Source organism: Oncorhynchus mykiss, chromosome 4 (genome assembly GCF_057628025.1).
Source record: "Oncorhynchus mykiss isolate SJ-2025 chromosome 4, ASM5762802v1, whole genome shotgun sequence".
NCBI lineage: Eukaryota > Metazoa > Chordata > Actinopteri > Salmoniformes > Salmonidae > Oncorhynchus > Oncorhynchus mykiss.
This window is the reverse complement of record NC_143025.1, coordinates 59,889,090-59,906,775: the sequence shown is the minus strand read 5'-3', so window position 1 is coordinate 59,906,775 and position 17,686 is coordinate 59,889,090. Positions and strand designations below refer to the sequence as shown.

The window sequence follows — 17,686 nt, the reverse complement described above, 5'->3', positions numbered from 1 at the left end:
AAAAATGTATAATAATTAAATAATAATTAAAATTACCAGAGTTTTGTAGCAGGTAGAGCTGACTAGTGCTAGCTAATGCTACTTAGAAAGAATAAATCATATTAATATACAGTACCAGTCAAAAGTTTGGGCACACCTACTCATTCACTGGTTTTTCTTTATTTTTACTATTTTCTACATTGTAGAATAACAAAGACATCAAAACTAAACAACCCATATGGAATAATTGAGTAACCAAAAAAGTGTTAAACAAATAAAAATATATTGTATATTTCAGATTCTTCAAAGTAGCCACCCTTTGCATTGATGACAGCTTTCCACACTCTTGGCATTCTCTCAACCTGCTTCATGAGGTAGTCACCTGGAATGCATTTCAATTAACATGCGTGCCTTGTTAAAAGTTAATTTGTTGAATTTATTTCCTTCTTCATATGTTTGAGCCAATCAGTTGTGTTGTGACAAGGTAGGGGTGGTATACAGAAGATAGCCCTATTTGGTAAAATACCAAGACCATATTATGGCAAGAACAGCTCAAATAAGCAAAGAGAAATGACCGTCCATCATTACTTTAAGACATGAAGGTCAGACAAAACGGAACATTTCAAGAACTTTGAGAGGAGACTGCGTGAATCAGGCCTTCATGGTTGAAATGCTGCAAAGAAACCACTACTAAAGGACACCAGTAAGACTTGCTTGGGCCAAGAAACCTGAGCATTGGATATTAGACTGGGGGAAATCTGCCCTTGGTCTGATTAGTCCAAATTTGAGATTTGTGGTTCCAACCGCTGTGTCTTTGTGAGATGTAGAGTAGGTGAACGGATGATCTCCGCATGTGTGGTTTCCACCATGAAGCATGGAGGAGGTGTGGGGTGCTTTGCTGGTGACACTGTCTGTCACTTATTTAGAATTCAAGGCACACTTAACCAGCATGGCTACCACAGCCTTCTGCAGCGATACGCCATCCCATCTGGTTTGCTATTAGTGGGACTATCATTTGTTTTTTTAACCTCCAGGCTATGTAAGGGCTATTTGACCAAGAAGGAGAGTGATGGAGTGCTGCATGAGATGACTTGGTTTCCACAATCACCCAACCTCAAACCAATTGAGATGGTTTGGGATGAGTTGGACTGCAGAGTGAAGGAAAAGCAGCCAACAAGTGCTCAGCATATGTGGGAACTCCTTCAAGACTGTTGGGAAAGCATTCCAGATGAAGCTGGTTGAGAGAATGCCAAGAGTGTACAAAGCTAGTAAATAACCCCCCTCCCCCATCACTAGTAAATACCACCTTCCCACTTGGTTATGAACGCATCATGAGCTACCACATTATGTGGAAATTTGATTAGATCCTTTTTTAGATCATTGAGTTTAAAGGTTAAATATATATTATTTTTTATTCTATAAATTAGAAAATATTTGACAACAAAGCTTTCAAATGATATCAAACTTTTTCTGAGATAAAGCCATGGATGTCTAATGGAAGTGGGTGGGGTTTGAAAAATAGGTCAACTTTGAGCTCTTCGATCTCCTAAATATTTTGGCATTCAGGTCCATTAAGTCACTTTCTGACCACTCTACCAAGGGCAAACATGTTTGGAAGGTTTCATTCAAATCTAAATGAGTGCCGTCAGAAAGTGATTGAATTCATATGGAACGACCCAGAGCCATGAACAAAGATTGGAAGACAATCAGCCCTGGTCAAATAATACGGCTGTCAGCTGCCCCTTAACACATCCCTGGCTTGGCCCGGGGCTCGATATTTAGACCTGTGCCCCAAATGACACCGTATTCCCTTTTTTATAGTTCAACATTTTTTTTACCAGGGCTTCCAGGGATCGACCCCACCTGTCAGCCAGCCAGCAAGGACAGTCCAGACTCCAGCTCTGGAGAGAGACCTGGCCAAAGCTTTACCGCCACAGGGCCGTCTTAAAGCGCCTAGGAACTTACAGCAGAGAGGCCCCACTTGGTATGCAGGTTCAACAAAGGGCGAGCTGGGAGTGACAATTGATCACTTTAATTAAAAACATTCGGAAAACGTGGTTCTCCAGAAACTGACCACAAAATCAACCATGCAGAACTTTTTTTATTATATTTGAATGGCTCCCCGTGATGATCATCAGACACTTCTATCTTTCTCTCTTTGCAAAGCTTTGAGGAGGTTATGTATTTTGGCTTCTCATTTGCTCTCACAATGGACTTCCCTGATTTATCGTCAAGGAGGTCGTCTTTTCTTCAGTCTCTGCATTCATTTCTCCACTTCAGCAGGGTGGCCAGAGTTTAACCTCCTTAGGGATGGATTGGAAGAATGGGCTCATCAAACACACAGCCAGAATATTTTTGGATTTTCATCTGACATGGTGATAATGGCTGGCTCCGAAATGGAACCCTATTATTCCCTATATAGTGCACTGCTTTTAATGGGCCCTGGTCAAAAGTAGTGTACTGTATAGGGAATTGGTTGCCATTTTGGACGTACACAATATGAATCAGTGGGTTTTTATTACCAGTCAATTTTTATGACGCTCTTTACCTTATGTCTAAAAAATATGTGGACAAAATACTCAAGTCTATTCAGCGCGTCTGAGCTTGTGGTTGAATTGAGTCATTGAGTTTAGTAATTTCGGTATTTAGGGACAGATTGGGGGAGTAAAATAGTTTAACGCTAATTTAATGGCTGTGCTGTGAATATTTTGTGTGTGTGAGACCTAGTAAAGATTTGAAGTGTGTGTGTGTGTGTGTGTGTGTGTGTGTGTGTATGCTCATATAACAATATGCGGTACTTGTACATGGATAGATTTTACAATACAATCACAAGCTCTTTAATGTGGAAAACCTACTGTACACACTCCACACTATTGTCCCTAGCACTGCACTGTAGCTCTTGCATTGTCATTGTGTATGCCTGAGCCGTGCTAAACACAAGCTGTCCAAACAGAGCAGAGGAGATGAGGGCTTTGAAGGCTTTCTCCCTCCCTGCTGGCAGAGAGGAGGCCAGCTGCGCCCAGAATATCACCCTATTCCCTATTGAGTACACTACTTTGAATCAGAACCCTATGGTCCCTAGTGGAAAGTAATGTACTATATGTAATAGAGTGCCATTTGGGACGCACTCCAGGGCTCCACAACCAAAACAGCCCTTTGAGGCGAGCTGGATGAAATACAATCGGGAATGTTCATTATTATTTCCTATTCACTCCCTTCCCTCTCTGCCTTGCCAAACACACACTAACTTTGTTTAAAAAGTTAAAGGTGGCAGCAGGCTGAAGAGAAGGGAGAAGGAATGCAACTATAGCTGGACTCAACCACAAAAATAGGAAAATATGCATCCTCATTTTTATAGGGTGTTTTCCCTTCATCTAGTATCTGATAAACCTGTGCTGTGTGTTGATAGTGTATCGTTTAGGGTTCTTCCTCTGTTTTTTCACAGCGTTCGTGTCCCGCTGTGTTTTTGAGCACAGCTTGGCAGCAGATGGCTGCTTACATAAAACGCCTGGAGAATCAACTGACTTAGCCTATTGAACATGACGGTTTCTCCTCCTGACTAGCTTCTGACCCCGTTAGTTTGTCTCCTTGTGGTGCGACAACATCTTAGCATAATGATTCCTTTAATAAAAGATGGAGAGGCAGCACAGAGAGAGAGAGAGCGAGGGAAAGGGAGCGCGTCATTATATCATCTACAAACACCATTGATATGTTGCCCTAAACTGCAGAGAGAGCTCACTTGGGAGTGTGCCGTTAGCGATGATGCTAATGAAATCTTCTGGTAGATGGAAAGGCTTTCCCTAAAACCTTCTCAATTTAAACGTTAACTACAAAGTAGCCTGTGCTTACCTGGCAGAATGATATGATTATTTGAATCAATCCAGTGGGTATTTCTTTTGCAAACTCTAACATCACATGTGCGCTACAAAATCACAGCTAAACAGCAGCTTCTTGCTAGGTCCGCACTGGAATTAAAGGGTAACTAGGCTACACCCCCAAAAAAATCAAAATTTCTACATTTTCCCAGACCTCAAAAGTGGTTTCCTGATATGGCAATGTTGTGGACGTATAACATCCAATTTAATACAATTTCTGTAATTTGTTTTGTGTTTGAGCGAAAACCTGGAAAAACAAAACAGAGAACAGAATCTAGGGAAAAAAACTGAATCAGGCTAAAAATAAAACAGATTTCATAGGGCCCTACACTAAGGGATGGAGCCATGAGCAGTGCCCTACTGTATGTGCAACGATACACAAATGATTCTTTAGTGACTTGTCCCGCACAACCTATTTATTTAGTATCTGATTTCAACTTATATTAGACTGTCATCTGCAGTGTAAAGTACATGTCAAAAGTTTGGACACACCTACTCATTCAAGGTTTTCTTTATTTTTACTATTTTCTACATTGTAGAATAATAGCAAAGACATCAACACTATGAAATAACACATGGAATTATGTAGTAACCAAAAAAGTGTTAAACAAATCAAAATATATTGTATATTTGAGATGCTTCAAATTAGCCACCCTTTACCTTGATGACAGCTTTGCACACACTTGGCCTTCTCTCAACCAGCTTCATGAGGTAGTCACCTGGAATGCATTTCAATTAACAGGTGTGCCTTGTTAAAAGTTGATTTGTGGAATTTCTTTCCTTCTTAATGCATTTGAGCCAATCAGTTGTGTTGTGACAAGGTAGGGGGAGTATACAGAAGATAGCCCTATTTGGTAAAAGACCAAGTCCATATTATGGCAAGAACATCTCAAATAAGCAAAGAGAAACGACAGTCTATCATTACTTTAAAACATGAAGGTCAGCCAATACGGAACATTTCAAGAACTTTGAAAGTTTCTTCAAGTTGTTGCATTCTGAGAATATGAAAATATACTTATTCATGTCACTGATGGAGTGCTAAGGTTGAAGGCCGACACCAGAAGTTAAGGGTTATAGGAGGAAGGTATATAGTGGGGGCAACTAAGCTTGGAATGTGTTGAGTGCAGGGAAGCGATTACATGTGGCAGGCATTGATAAGGAGAGACGGGTGGAGATCTTAGAAGCTAACAATGTCACTGAGGGAGAGAGGGTCATGTATAACGTTTACATGATGTCAGGATATGTTATTGTTAGCCATCAGGGATACTCGGGAGGAGGAAAGACACAGTCTGGTATCAATAACCATGTCAGCCTTGAGTTGGGGAGGAGTGATTACTTTGGGGTAGAGGTCAGGTTAGATGAAGTGAGGAAGAACAGATATCACTAAGGTTCTGTCTAGCAACAGAGATGCATTGGCTGTTCAGTTGTGGAGGAGGAGACTCAGCCTAGGAGAAAGGGTTAAGTATCAGTGCTTGTCTGAAATGTTTTTTTTTTGTCTGAATTACAGCTGTATCGACCCTTTGGGAAGAATTAAACTTGGTTAAGCTTCTCTAGTGTTATTTACTTAAAATTAGAACCTAACAAAGTGCCTTCGCAAAACCGTTTTGATGCCAGAGTATGTGGAAGGAAAGATCACTGAAATCCCATGAAGAATAAATTGAGGTCATCCATATCCCATGAAGAAGACATTGAGGTCATGCATATCATTTGACAGCCATTCTGTAGTGGTACAGTATACTTTGAGTTGTTAAGTGTGGTTTGCATGGATTATGCATGGGGCTGTGTGACACACTCTCTCTCTCTCTCTCTCTCTCTCTCTCTCTCTCTCTCTCTCTCTCTCTTTCTCTCAGTGGAATCAGAAAGAGGAATGAGGAGGTTTGGTTTAACATCACTGACAATTCCTGTGTGTGTGTGTGTGTGTGCTTGCGTGCGACAGCGTGTGTGTGTGCTTGCGCGTGTGAGCTTGCTTGCTTGTGTGAGTGCTTGTGAGCGAGCATGTGTGTGCATGAGTGTGCTTGTGTGAGTGAGCGTGCTTGTTTTTGTGTATGTGTGTGTGTGTGAGCGTGTTTGTGTGAGCGTGCTTGCTTAGGTGTGCTTGCTTGAGCGTACCTGCGAGCATGTGAGTGAGCGTGAGAGTGCTTGTGAGTGTGCTTGTGAGCATGCGTGTTTGTGTGTGTGTGTGTGTGTGTGTGTGTGTGTGTGAGCGATTGTGCTTGTGAGCGTGCATTGTTCCTCTGCCACATTGCCCTCAAGTTCTATAGCCACCTCTTCATGGACAAGTGGTCTCTCTTGGAATCAGTTTACTGGAGGTGTTGCTTGATGTTAATGGCACGATGCTTTGGGATGGTTCTAAAGGGCTGCATAGGGCTCTGGCCAAAAGTAGGGCACTGAGGGGAATAGGGTGGACATCACAAAGGATGTTAGAGCTGTAGCTACTCATTGTCGTGCAGATTGTGTCAGCTTCCTGTTACGTAAACACCACATGACCACTTTTCCCCCTCTCGGTCGGAAGCGAAACAGTGGTTATGTCCCAAATGTACCCCTATTTACTATATAGTGCACAAGGACTCTGGTCAATAGTAGTGCACTATGTAGGGAATAGGGTGCTATTTGTGCTGCAGGCAGTGAATCACTGGGATTAGATTTGTGTGACGGTCTTTGTGGTAACCATCGACATGGTGCAGAGACATAAGTCTGTATGCAGACTGCTGATGCACATCTTGCCAGCCTCGTTAGAGAGGTACAACCAGCAGCACCCACACAGAGAACACCAAAACAAGGCAGAGGGAGAAATGGCAGAGAAAGATGGAAAGAGTATGAGGCACATAGAGGCCAGAGGAGGCCAGAGTAGACAGACAATAGGAAGCCAAAAATGGTGTGAAAGGCAAAGGGGAAAATGTGTAGTCATGGTTGATTAACCCCTTACACTTCTGGAAATTGGCCTATATGGATATGGCCAAATTTGTAATATTTCTAACAGGAATACTCTAAAAAGCATATTCATGACTATGTCTTTGATATCATTGATCATAGCTGAAAAAAACGTAGGTGTTATGGATTAACATCCTCTGCCTTATCATGGATGGACAGTTACCTATTAAATAGAACAGAGGGTTTTCTTTAATGGAAGCCTCTAACCTGTCGCAAGTCCCACTGGTTGTTGCTTATTTATAAAACCCTCTTAGACCTCACTCCCACCTATCTGAGATATCTACTGCAGCCCTCATCTTCCACATACAACACCCCAAAAGCGCACACATCCCTCTGTCACTCGTCTTTTCAGTTCGCTGCAGCTAGCGACTGGAACGAGCTGCAACAACACTCAAACTGGACAGTTTTGTCTCCATCTCTTCATTCAAAGACTCATGGACACTCTTACTGACTGGCGGGTTTGCATGCTGTATTGTTGTCTCTACCTTCTTGCCCTTTGTGCTGTTGTCTGTGCCCAATAATGATTGTACTATGTTTTGTGCTGCTGCCATGTTGTGTTGCTACCATGTTGTGTTGCTGTGTTGCTGCCATATTATGTTGTCATCTTAGGTCTCTCTTTATGTAGTGTTGTCTCTCTTGACATGATGTGTGTTTTGTCCTATATTATAATTTATTTTTATTTTTAATCCCAACCCCCATCCCCGCAGGAGTTTTTTTGCCTTTTGGTAGGCCGTCAATGTAAATAAGAATTTGTTCTTAACTGACTTGCCTAGTTAAATAAAAAAAATATGCAAATTCAGGTGAGTGGTGTACCGCAGGGCAGCCGGCTTGGACCATTATTGTTTTCTGTGTTTACTAATGACCATCCACTGTCCTTAAATAAAGCTTGTGTGACCATATACCCTGACGAATCCACAGTATACACTTAGGCTGCAGCATTACAATAAATAACTGACACATTTAACATAGCGCTCCAGTCAGTTTTTAGAATGGGTAACTAGCAAAAGGCTAGTGCTATAAATATCTCAAACTAAAAGCATAATTTTTGGGACAAATAATTTGCTCAACCCTAAACCTCATTTGGATCTATACTGAACAAAAATATAAACTCAACATGCAAAGATTTTGCTAAGTTATAGATCATATTAGGAAATCAGTCAATTTAAATGTATTAATCTATGGTTTTCATATGACTGGGAATACAGATATGCATTTGTTGGTCACAGATAATATTTAAAAAAGGTAGGGGCGTAGATCAGAGAACCAGTCTGTATCTGGTGTGACCACCATCATGCAACAGAGTTGATCAGGCTGTTGATTGTGGCCTGTGGAATGTTGTCCCACTCCTCCTCAATGGCTGTGAGAAGTTGCTGGATATTGGCGGGAACTGGAACACACTGTCTTAAACTTCGATCCTGAGCATCCTAAAATATGCTCAATGGGTTACATGTCTGGTGAGTATGCAGGCCGTGGAAGAACTGGGACATTTTCAGCTTCCAGGAATTGTGTACAGATCCTTGCGCCATGGGGCCGTGCGTTATCATGCTGAAACATGAGATGCTGGCGACACGACAGTTGGCCTCAGGATCTCGTCACTGTATCTCTGTGCATTCAAATGACCATTCACAAAATGTTTGCTGTCTTTAGCTTATGCCTGCCCATACCATAACTCTTCCGCCACCATGGGGCACACTGTTCCCAACGTTGACATCGACAAACCGCTCGCCCACACGATGCCATACACGGGGTCTGCGGTTGTGAGGCCGGTTGAACGTACTGCCAAATTGTATTATGTGTGTGATGCGTGGTTGGGATACGACTGTGATATGTGGTTGTCTCGACTGTCTATCATAAGATGAAAGCAGTAGCTGTGGGTCGCTCTGGATGGGGGTGTCTGCTGAATGGCTGAATTGTAATGTAAATGTAGTGCATTCGGAAGGTATTCAGACCGCTTTACTTTTTCCACATTTTGTTACGATATAGTCTTATTCTAAAATTGATTGATGTGGGAAAACATTTATTCCATCTACACACACTACCCATAATGACAAAGCGAAAACATGTTTTTAAATATTTTTTTGCTAATAAAAAAATATTTAAAAAATGCTTAATTACATAAGTATTCAGACCCTTTGCTATGAGACTCAATTGAAGTCCCCTTATGGTAAATTCAATTGATTTGGTTGGAAAGGCACATGCCTGTTTCTATAAGGTCCCACAGTTGACAGTGCATGTCAGAGCAAAAACCAAGCCATAAGGTTGAAGGAATTGTCCGTAGAGCTCCGAGACAGGATTGTGTTGAAGCACAGATCTGGGGAAGGGTACCAAAAAATGTCTGCAGCATTGAAGTTCCCCAAGAACAGTGGCCTCCATCATTCTTAAATTAAAGAAGTTTGGACCAAGAACGTGACTAAGAACCCGATGGCCACTCTGACATAGCTCCAGAGTTCCTCTGTGGAGATGGGAGAACCTTCCAGGAGGACAACCATCTCTGCAGCACTCCACCAATCAGGCCTTTATGGTATGGTGGCCAGACGGAAGCCACCCCTCAGTAAAAGGCACATGACAGACCGCTTGGAGTTTGCCAAAAAGTACTTAAAGATTCTCAGACCATGAGAAACAAGATTCTCTGGTCTGATGAAACCAAGATTGAATTCTTTGGCCCGAATGCCAAGCATCACGTCTGGAGAAAACCAGGCACCGTCCCTAAGGTTGAAGCATGGTGGTGACCGCATCATGCTGTGGGGATATTTTTCAGCGGCAGGGACTGAGACTAGTCAGGATCGAGGGAAAGATGAACGGAGCGGAGTACAGAGAGATCCTTGATGAAAACGTGCTCCAGAGCACTCAGGACCTCAGACTGGGGCGACGATTCACCTTCCAACAGAACGACGACACTAAGCACACAGCCAAGACAACGCAGGAGTGGCTTAAGGACAAGTCTCTGAATGTCCTTGAGTGGCCCAGCCAGAGCCCAGACTTTTTTAAACTGATCGAACATCTGTGGAGACCTGAAAATAGCTGTGCAGCAACGATCCCCATCCACCCTGACAGAGCTTTAAAATATCTGCAGAGAAGAATGGGAGAAACGCCCCAAATACAGGTGTGCCAAGCTTATAGCGTCATACCTAAGAAGTAGGCTGTAATCGCTGCCAGGAGTGCTTCAACAAAGTACTGAGTAAAGGGTCTGAATACTTATGTCATTTATATATATATATATATATATAAATACATTTGCCAAAAATGTTTGTTTTTGCTTTGTCATTATGGGGTATTGTATGTAGATTGATGAGGGAAATAAAATACTAATTTTTATCCATTTTAGAATAAGGCTGTAACGTAACAAAATGTGGGAAAAAGTCTAGGGGTCTGAATACTCTCCGAATGCACTGTATATTTCTGTATGTTATGTTTTATTTGTTTCCTGTTTGGACCCCAGGAAGAATAGCAGCTGTCTTGGCAGTGGCTAATTGGGATCCTAATACACACACACACATGCACAAAATTATGGGGACATTATCAGACCCAAGGTGAGGATACAACACTTCACCTGACAAAAGACTGAATCCAAACATTACACTGTTGCAGACCTGGGAAAGCTATAGTTTTAACTATGCTTTGTGGAAAGTAACTATTTTCCCAGGGGAACAAATAGTTATTTTTGGAGGTGACTACAACTATTTAAATACAGATTTTAGAAAGTGACTACTTTTCAAAACTACTTGAATACAGATTTTGCTCAAGGTGTGCATAATCAAGTCAAACCAATTTAACCAATTATATTTTGTACATGTAAGTATCAATAAATTGTGACGCTCAACTACTGCATTGACTCTCAACATACCACTGAAAAGGTTGCTGAGTTATTCAAAGTCATTTGCAGACATTGAAAACGGCCATGTTGGATGCTTTGCAAAGAAAACTGTGTCCATCTGAGGGTAAGTGTTCTTCTTTCATACACGCACTATACTGTCATTTTAAAGGGATAGTTTACTCAGACTACAAACTAACGTGATTTTCCACCTACCTTGGCAGTAGTTGATTCAAGAAGACAAGTTTCCTTTCGACACTTAAAGCCATAGTTTGTTACTGTTAGCATTCTCAGTCAACGCGTAAACATTTAAACTGTTCTTGTGCCTGTGTAACAATGGGGCGGGAGGTAGCCTAGTAGTTATAGCGCAACCGAAAGGTTGCTGGATTGAATCCCTGAGCTGACAAGGTAAAAAATCTGTCATTCAGCCCCTGAACAAGGCAGTTAACCCACTGTTCCCCGGTAGGCTGTCATTGTAAATAAGAATTTGTTCTTAACTAGTCTAGTTAAATAAAGGCTAAATTAAATGTTTTTATAATAAAACACTTATTTTGGAGAAACATTTTATTATCATGTTGTTACTTAACACTTCGATAATTGCATTTGAATTGCATTGACTTGCATAGATTCAAATACCTTCAAATATGATTTGGTTTTCTGGAGAGAAGAGAACCAATTTTCGAGGGTTTGAGTAAGAGGTCCAACTGGCGTCTCCGAGTGGCCAAACGCGGTCTTCAAACTGTGCACAGTTCCGAAATAATTTCAATAAAAAAAAAATGTGACTGAAGGAAAGAGCCTTCAATATAAACGCCTCCATCGCACCTACAGCGCCGTTACATTTTGGCACACCGGAAGTACATTCATTTCCAATGGAACGCCTTGTTTGCTTTGCAGCATGGCGTTGCAGTGGCGTTGCAGAGGCAGTTGCAGTGCGTCCTGTGTGGCGCAGACGTTGGATTTATCTAACATATGCATCACATTTTATGAGTGGACCGCTTGACAGAAATGGTAGAAGGTGAATGTTGAACTTTTTGTTGCACACGTATCCAGATGATGCTGCGTGCTATTTTACGCAATGACGCTGTAGGTGTGATCAAGGTGTAATGTGCTTTGTTTTTTAGCTCTGCTAGCTTTGCCATTGACGAACTGAATCAAGTACACTTGTAGTTTTTTTGTTTGTTTGGAACACAGCCCTGTGTCCGCACCATCACACAATTACCGTTGTTTACGCAATCCAAAAAGGTCCATTTATAAGTCGCAATCTGGGTCAGGTGGGGATCATTTTAAAGCTTATTCTAGTGCCAACATGGCTAGGTAAGTTATAAAATACGATCTTACAGTTTCGAAAGGCACTTCAGACATACATAGAAATGAGCCTGAATGATGAAGTAAGCTTTGCAGAAAACTGAGGTGATAAATAATTTAAAGGGGCAGTGCAGTGAAACTACATTTTCTTGTGTTTTTATATATTTCCACACTGAGATTGGAATAATATTGTGAAAATTATGATAATGCAATTTTAGTGTAAGAGCTGTTTGAAAAGTGCCTGAAATTTCAGCTTGTTTGGCTGGATGGACTTTTTGGACCACCTGGTGACATCACCAAGCCGTGTAAGTTAATAGACCAATAAAGACAACAACAGCTAGTTTTCAGGTTACTCATCTCTCCCATTACGTTCCTACAATTAGCCCCTCTCTCACCACTCCCAGCAAAATTATTTATTGCGAAATTAAATTTTCGAAGAAGTAATTTATTTCGTCCTTTTTGACCATTTTAAATTTAAAACAGAAAGGTACTTTATTGTTACCAAGAAATGATTTGATATTGAGATAACAATGGCTGCATTGGACCTTTAAATCATGACTCAAGCCATGAGTCTAATATGGTATTTGAAAGCATGTTCCTCCCTACCTGTATCACTGGCTCGACGTTTGACGCGGGCCTTTCTGTTATTTGGTTGAGAGGAATGCCCCAGACTCTCGTTGCCTTTGATAGGCAGCAGATCGACTCACCCTGGCATGGGGTGAGTTGACAGATGTGCTGTCCTTAAACCAGGGCCAGCCTCTCTGTCTGTGTCCCAAATTGTACCCTATTCCCATAGCTCACGGTAAAAAGTAGTGCACTATATAGGGAATAGGTTGCCATTAGGACCAATGGCAGACGGGAAGGGTAGCAGAGCTACAGATGAGGGGATTGACTTTGAGAGGGGTGATGATGCCCTGCGGCAGAGGGTGCGGGCTGTCTGACCCTGAGCTGGACCGCCTCCCACTATAGTGACATTTGACCCGAGAGAGAGGGAGAGCATGGGTTGTCCCCTCTTGCATCCCTGCCAGCTCATCAGTATTCAACTCACACCGGCCCAAGAGCTCTGCTTAAGTGTGTGTGTTTGAGCTCGTGTCCCTATCTGTGTGTGTGTGTGTGTGAGGCCCCTTAGCTCTGTTCAGTCCAGACTCAAGCGCTGTATTACTGTGGCTCCACTTGGCTCTTGGCGTTATGGCATATGCTAACAGAACAGCAGTTTTATCTGGGTCACAGGGCATCCTGGGTAGCCCAGCGCTACCGGCCATGCCCTTGCTTTGGATGCGTCCCAAATGGCACCCGTTTGCATTCATTTCACAACTTTTGCCCAGAAACCAGAGTAGTGCACTAAATAGAGAATAGTGTGCCATTTGGGATGCATCCTTTGAGTCACACCTCATTCTGCTTCCTGTCGTTTAGCCTACATTTTCCCCTGTTATCCTTGTGTGGTAGCCTGGTTAAACTTGACTGAGAGCTGCACTCACCAAGTGAAACAGTGTTCAGTCTGTTTTTACATTTGTTTGTGTGGTGTATTTCGACAGTCCTGAAATGACAGAGGGCATACAGATGGGCTGGAGAATCAGATTGAAGGATTGGAGTTGGGAATTGAACCCCGGTATCCGGTGGTGTGAGGAGTGTACATGAGTCGTAGCCAGGAGTGTTACCGTTAGACTATGGTCGCTGCACATTCAGTATGGTTCAACCAGGCTATCATGTAAGGTTGGGCAGTATCCAGATTTTCCTACCTTCGTACCATACCAAGGTATACGGTATTACCAGAAGTGCACAAGGTCCGCTCTTTCCAAACGTTAAGCAGGAAACACGTAGAGAATCTGATTGCCGATACAGTAGCAGGCCGTTCCTTCCCTTGCTAGAACAAAAGACGTACCGACCTGGTACCAACGAAACTGACGTTTCTGCTTGTAGAATTGTAATGCTCGGCAGTGGCCGACAACTCGACTTTTAGCCAATTAGAGAGCACGGACCTCCACGTGGGGGAGCCGACAGGAGTGACAAGAAAAAATAAAATAGGGCACTTTTTCCTGTCTAATCCACCATTTTCATCATACTTGTTCTCACTAAAAAAATAAAACTGCATAATAGTCAAAAAAAATAAAAAAATATTTTTTAAATCATCCTTTAAGTCTAGCTAAAGTTTGTTAGGTTTGATAATGTACACTAGCTTATTAGGTTAGCAAGGCAGTCCAACACACTTCCTATGAAACGAATGGGGTGGTAATAAGTGCAGCTCAATGCAAACAGCACTAAATGCTTTACCACTCTAGCTATCTGGACACTGTAGCTAGTAACATTACAGTTCAATCAATGGATTTGTTCCCATGAAGTAGCTGCCTTTTAGTTGGCTGCGCAACGACAGTACAGTGTGAAGGCAGACACTGCTTCTCCAATAAGATGTCCCTGATCACACTTATAGGTGACGTTGACGAGCTAAGCTAGTGCGCAGAAACACGTCATTGGGGGAGGTTAGCGATCATCTCTCGCCAAACTGCACAGGCCGGAAAAAATCTCAAAGGCACTCCTTTTGATATAAAGTAGTGGATTGATTGTCTCTGCTTAATCTTGCAAGGTAACCACTGCCTGAGTCCAAAATGGAACTATTTTGCCTGTTCCCTATAGTGCACTACCTTTGCCCAGGGCCCAGTGGTCTATGGAGGATCGAGCTACCATTCGGGACATTTACAATTTTGTCATTTAGCAGATGGTCTCATCCAGAGCAATTTACAGTAGTAGTGACTGCATACATCTTCATACCCTATGGGAATCGAACCCACAAACCTGGCGTTGCAAGCCCCATGCTCTACCAACTGAGCCACACTGGACCCCAGTCTATGTCGTCATATCTCTGGAACCAGTTTTGTTGATCGGAATATAAAAGGATCCGCAGGTGTCACGGACATCTCCGTGAATGTATTATCTTCACAGTCATTTGCTGCAAGTCAATGGAACACACACTGTTAACATTGGATTTCTGATCTTATCATCTGAAGGGGCTTTAAATGAATCCCAAATTCCCGGCTGTGTGCCTCATCTCTCTGATTAAGACTTGTTGATCTGGTGTTCTGACTTCATACAACTACATTATGGTCCTGAAAAACAACACGTGCCATCCACAATAACAATTTGTGCATCTCTCCCTCTCCTTCCATCCTTCTCTCTCCTTTCGCCACCTCCCCCTCTCTCTCCTTTCGCCACCTCCCCCTCTCTCTCCTTTCTCCACCTCCCCCTCTCTTTTCTCCAGGTGAACTTTGTTGTGTGCCAGCTGTTTGCCCTGTTGACAGCCTTCGGGTTCCGTCTCTATCTCCATCCCAGTAAGACCAGTCCCTTTGTCAGACATGTGGTGGCCACGCTACTGGGATTCTACTTTGCTCTCTTCTGTTTCGGCTGGTGAGTCCGTCTCTCTGCCTACACACACACACCCACACACATTCTCAGGTTCCACGCGCTGTGTCATGATGGCCAAACGGGTCGATTTAGAGGGGAAAGCGATACCCCCATTCCAAGCACTCTGCTGCGCTGCTGCATAAACGGGCCGCGGTAATTTCTCTGAGCATGGGTTGATAGGGGGCAGTTGATTTTGTTTTGCGAAACTTTAGACGGGAGTAAGTAGCGGAGTTAGAACCAGATGGTTGTGTCGTATTGGTGTTCACATCTGATGCTCTCAGGTTCAAGAGGATGTTTTTGCTCACGCTGATGTTATATTGAATAGGACTGTGAATGGATAGGATAGGTAGTGGGACAATGAATAGGGATATTCTTAAGCCCTCGTTAAATATGGACCTGCTGCCTCTTGGCAACTATCTGTTTATTAAATACTCTGACATAGTCTGTGTACATTTCATAGAATTTTAAGCAATATATATTTATTTTTTTGCAAGCTAGTATTTTGAAGAAGCTCTTTTGACTGCCTCCAAGTATAGTTAAATTAGTGAAATTAATAAATTAATTAGGGACCAGTGATTCCTTATGTAAAATATCCATAACAGGATGCCCCCCTCTAACCTGATTCATGGGCACCAAGGGAGGACATGCCAATATGGGTCCGCCAATAGATGTATCATCAGGTCAATATGCTGCTGGACTCATCACCGACCAGTGCTCTCCTCTCAGAGCTAAATCAATTTTTATCAGTGTTGCTAAAAAGATTTCTCTCATTAACAGATCTGCTTTAATAAAACAAACAGGTCGATGGACCAATGGGGCAAATGAGGCTTGTGTCCCAAATGTCCCATTATTCTCTACGTAGTACACTTCTTTTGATGAGTAGTGGACTAAATAGGGAATAGGGTGCCATTTGGGACACTACCGAGGACTGAGTGCCAGGACGTTTAGTTGTAACACTGTAAACTGCAGGATCTCATTAGAGCGACACACATACTTACAGGGTGTGCATCCCAAATGGCACCCTATTAACATAGGGCTCTGGTCAAAAGTAGTGTACTATGTAGGGAGTCAGGGCCACATTTACTGTATATGGGTTGTTGTTCGTAACATGCAATATGTTGTGAAAAATATGAATTCCTTGCCACAAAATGGCATGCAAACATTGCAATCTTTTGTGACCACAAACTGCCACACGTGTCCAATTTTTTTTTTCTTAACTTAAAACTAGATCAAATGGGCATGCTTAATTGTCTTCAATGGAAACAATTACTGGGTAAAAAGTCTGTGAGGCACTAAATAATGTGCTTGTGAGGTGTTGGGTATGTATCCACTTTGGCATTGCTCCTATGTAACTGCACCCAGTCGCACTGTTGAGTGTGTGTTATGGGTGAATGTGTGTTAAATTAAGCTAATGTAGGGACAAATGGTTCTCTGTAGGCAGACTGGGCACATGAACCTTGGCCCATTACTGACTGGCAACAACATGGCAAATGGCACAGAGGAAAGACAGACTGAGGGAGGATGGAGGAAAAGAAGGGTGGAGGGAAAGCGAGGGAGGGGCAAAGAGACGTGGAGGGAAATAAAGAGGGAGAATGAAAGGGGAATATGCAAATGACACAAACTCAAAACAAAAAAAGAAACGTCCCTTTTTTCAGGACCCTGTCTTTCAAAGATAATCTGTAAAAATCCAAATAACTTCACAGATCTTCATTGTAAAGGGTTTAAACACTGTTTCCCATGCTAGTTCAATGAACCATGAACAATTAATGAACATGCAACTGTGGAACGGTCGTTAAGACACTAACAGCTTACAGACAGGTAGGCAATTAAGGTCACAGTTATGAAAACTTAGGACACTAAAGAGGCCTTTCTACTGACTCTGGATAACACCAAAAGAAAGATGCCCAGGGTCCCTGCTCATCTGCGTGAATGTGCCAGGGGAATAAATTGCAATGTCTCTACTGTGAGACGCCTAAGACAGCGCTACAGGGAGACAGGACGGACAGCTGATCGTCCTTTCAGTGGAAGACCACGTGTAACAACACCTGCACAGGATCGGTACATCTGAACATCACACCTGCCCGAGTTACACCAGGACTACACAATCCCTCCATCAGTGCTCAGACTGTCCGCAATAGGCTGAGAGAGGCTGGACTGAGGGTTTGTAGGCCTGTTGTAAGGCAGGTCCTCACCAGACATCACCAACATCAATGTCCCCTATGAGCACAAACCCACCTTCTCTGGACCAGACAGGACTGACAAAAAGTGCTCTTCCCTGAGGGGTCGTGGTTTGTCTCACCAGGGGTGATTGTCGGATTTGTGTTTATCATCGACCGAATAAGCGTTACACCGAGGCCTGTACTCCGGAGCGGGATCGATTTGGAAGTGG

General features: G+C 42.7%; 1 protein-coding gene across 1 annotated transcript in view; it reads left to right on the top strand.

The window, feature by feature from the left end:
• The window catches only part of mboat2b (membrane bound O-acyltransferase domain containing 2b), a 67,927-nt gene that overhangs the window by 25,134 nt on the left and 25,107 nt on the right, over nt 1–17,686 (top strand). Inside the window, exon 2 of the mRNA XM_036975606.2 lies at nt 15,155–15,300. Coding sequence (XP_036831501.1) covers nt 15,155–15,300 — 146 coding nt within the window. The remainder of the gene's footprint in view (nt 1–15,154; nt 15,301–17,686) is intronic.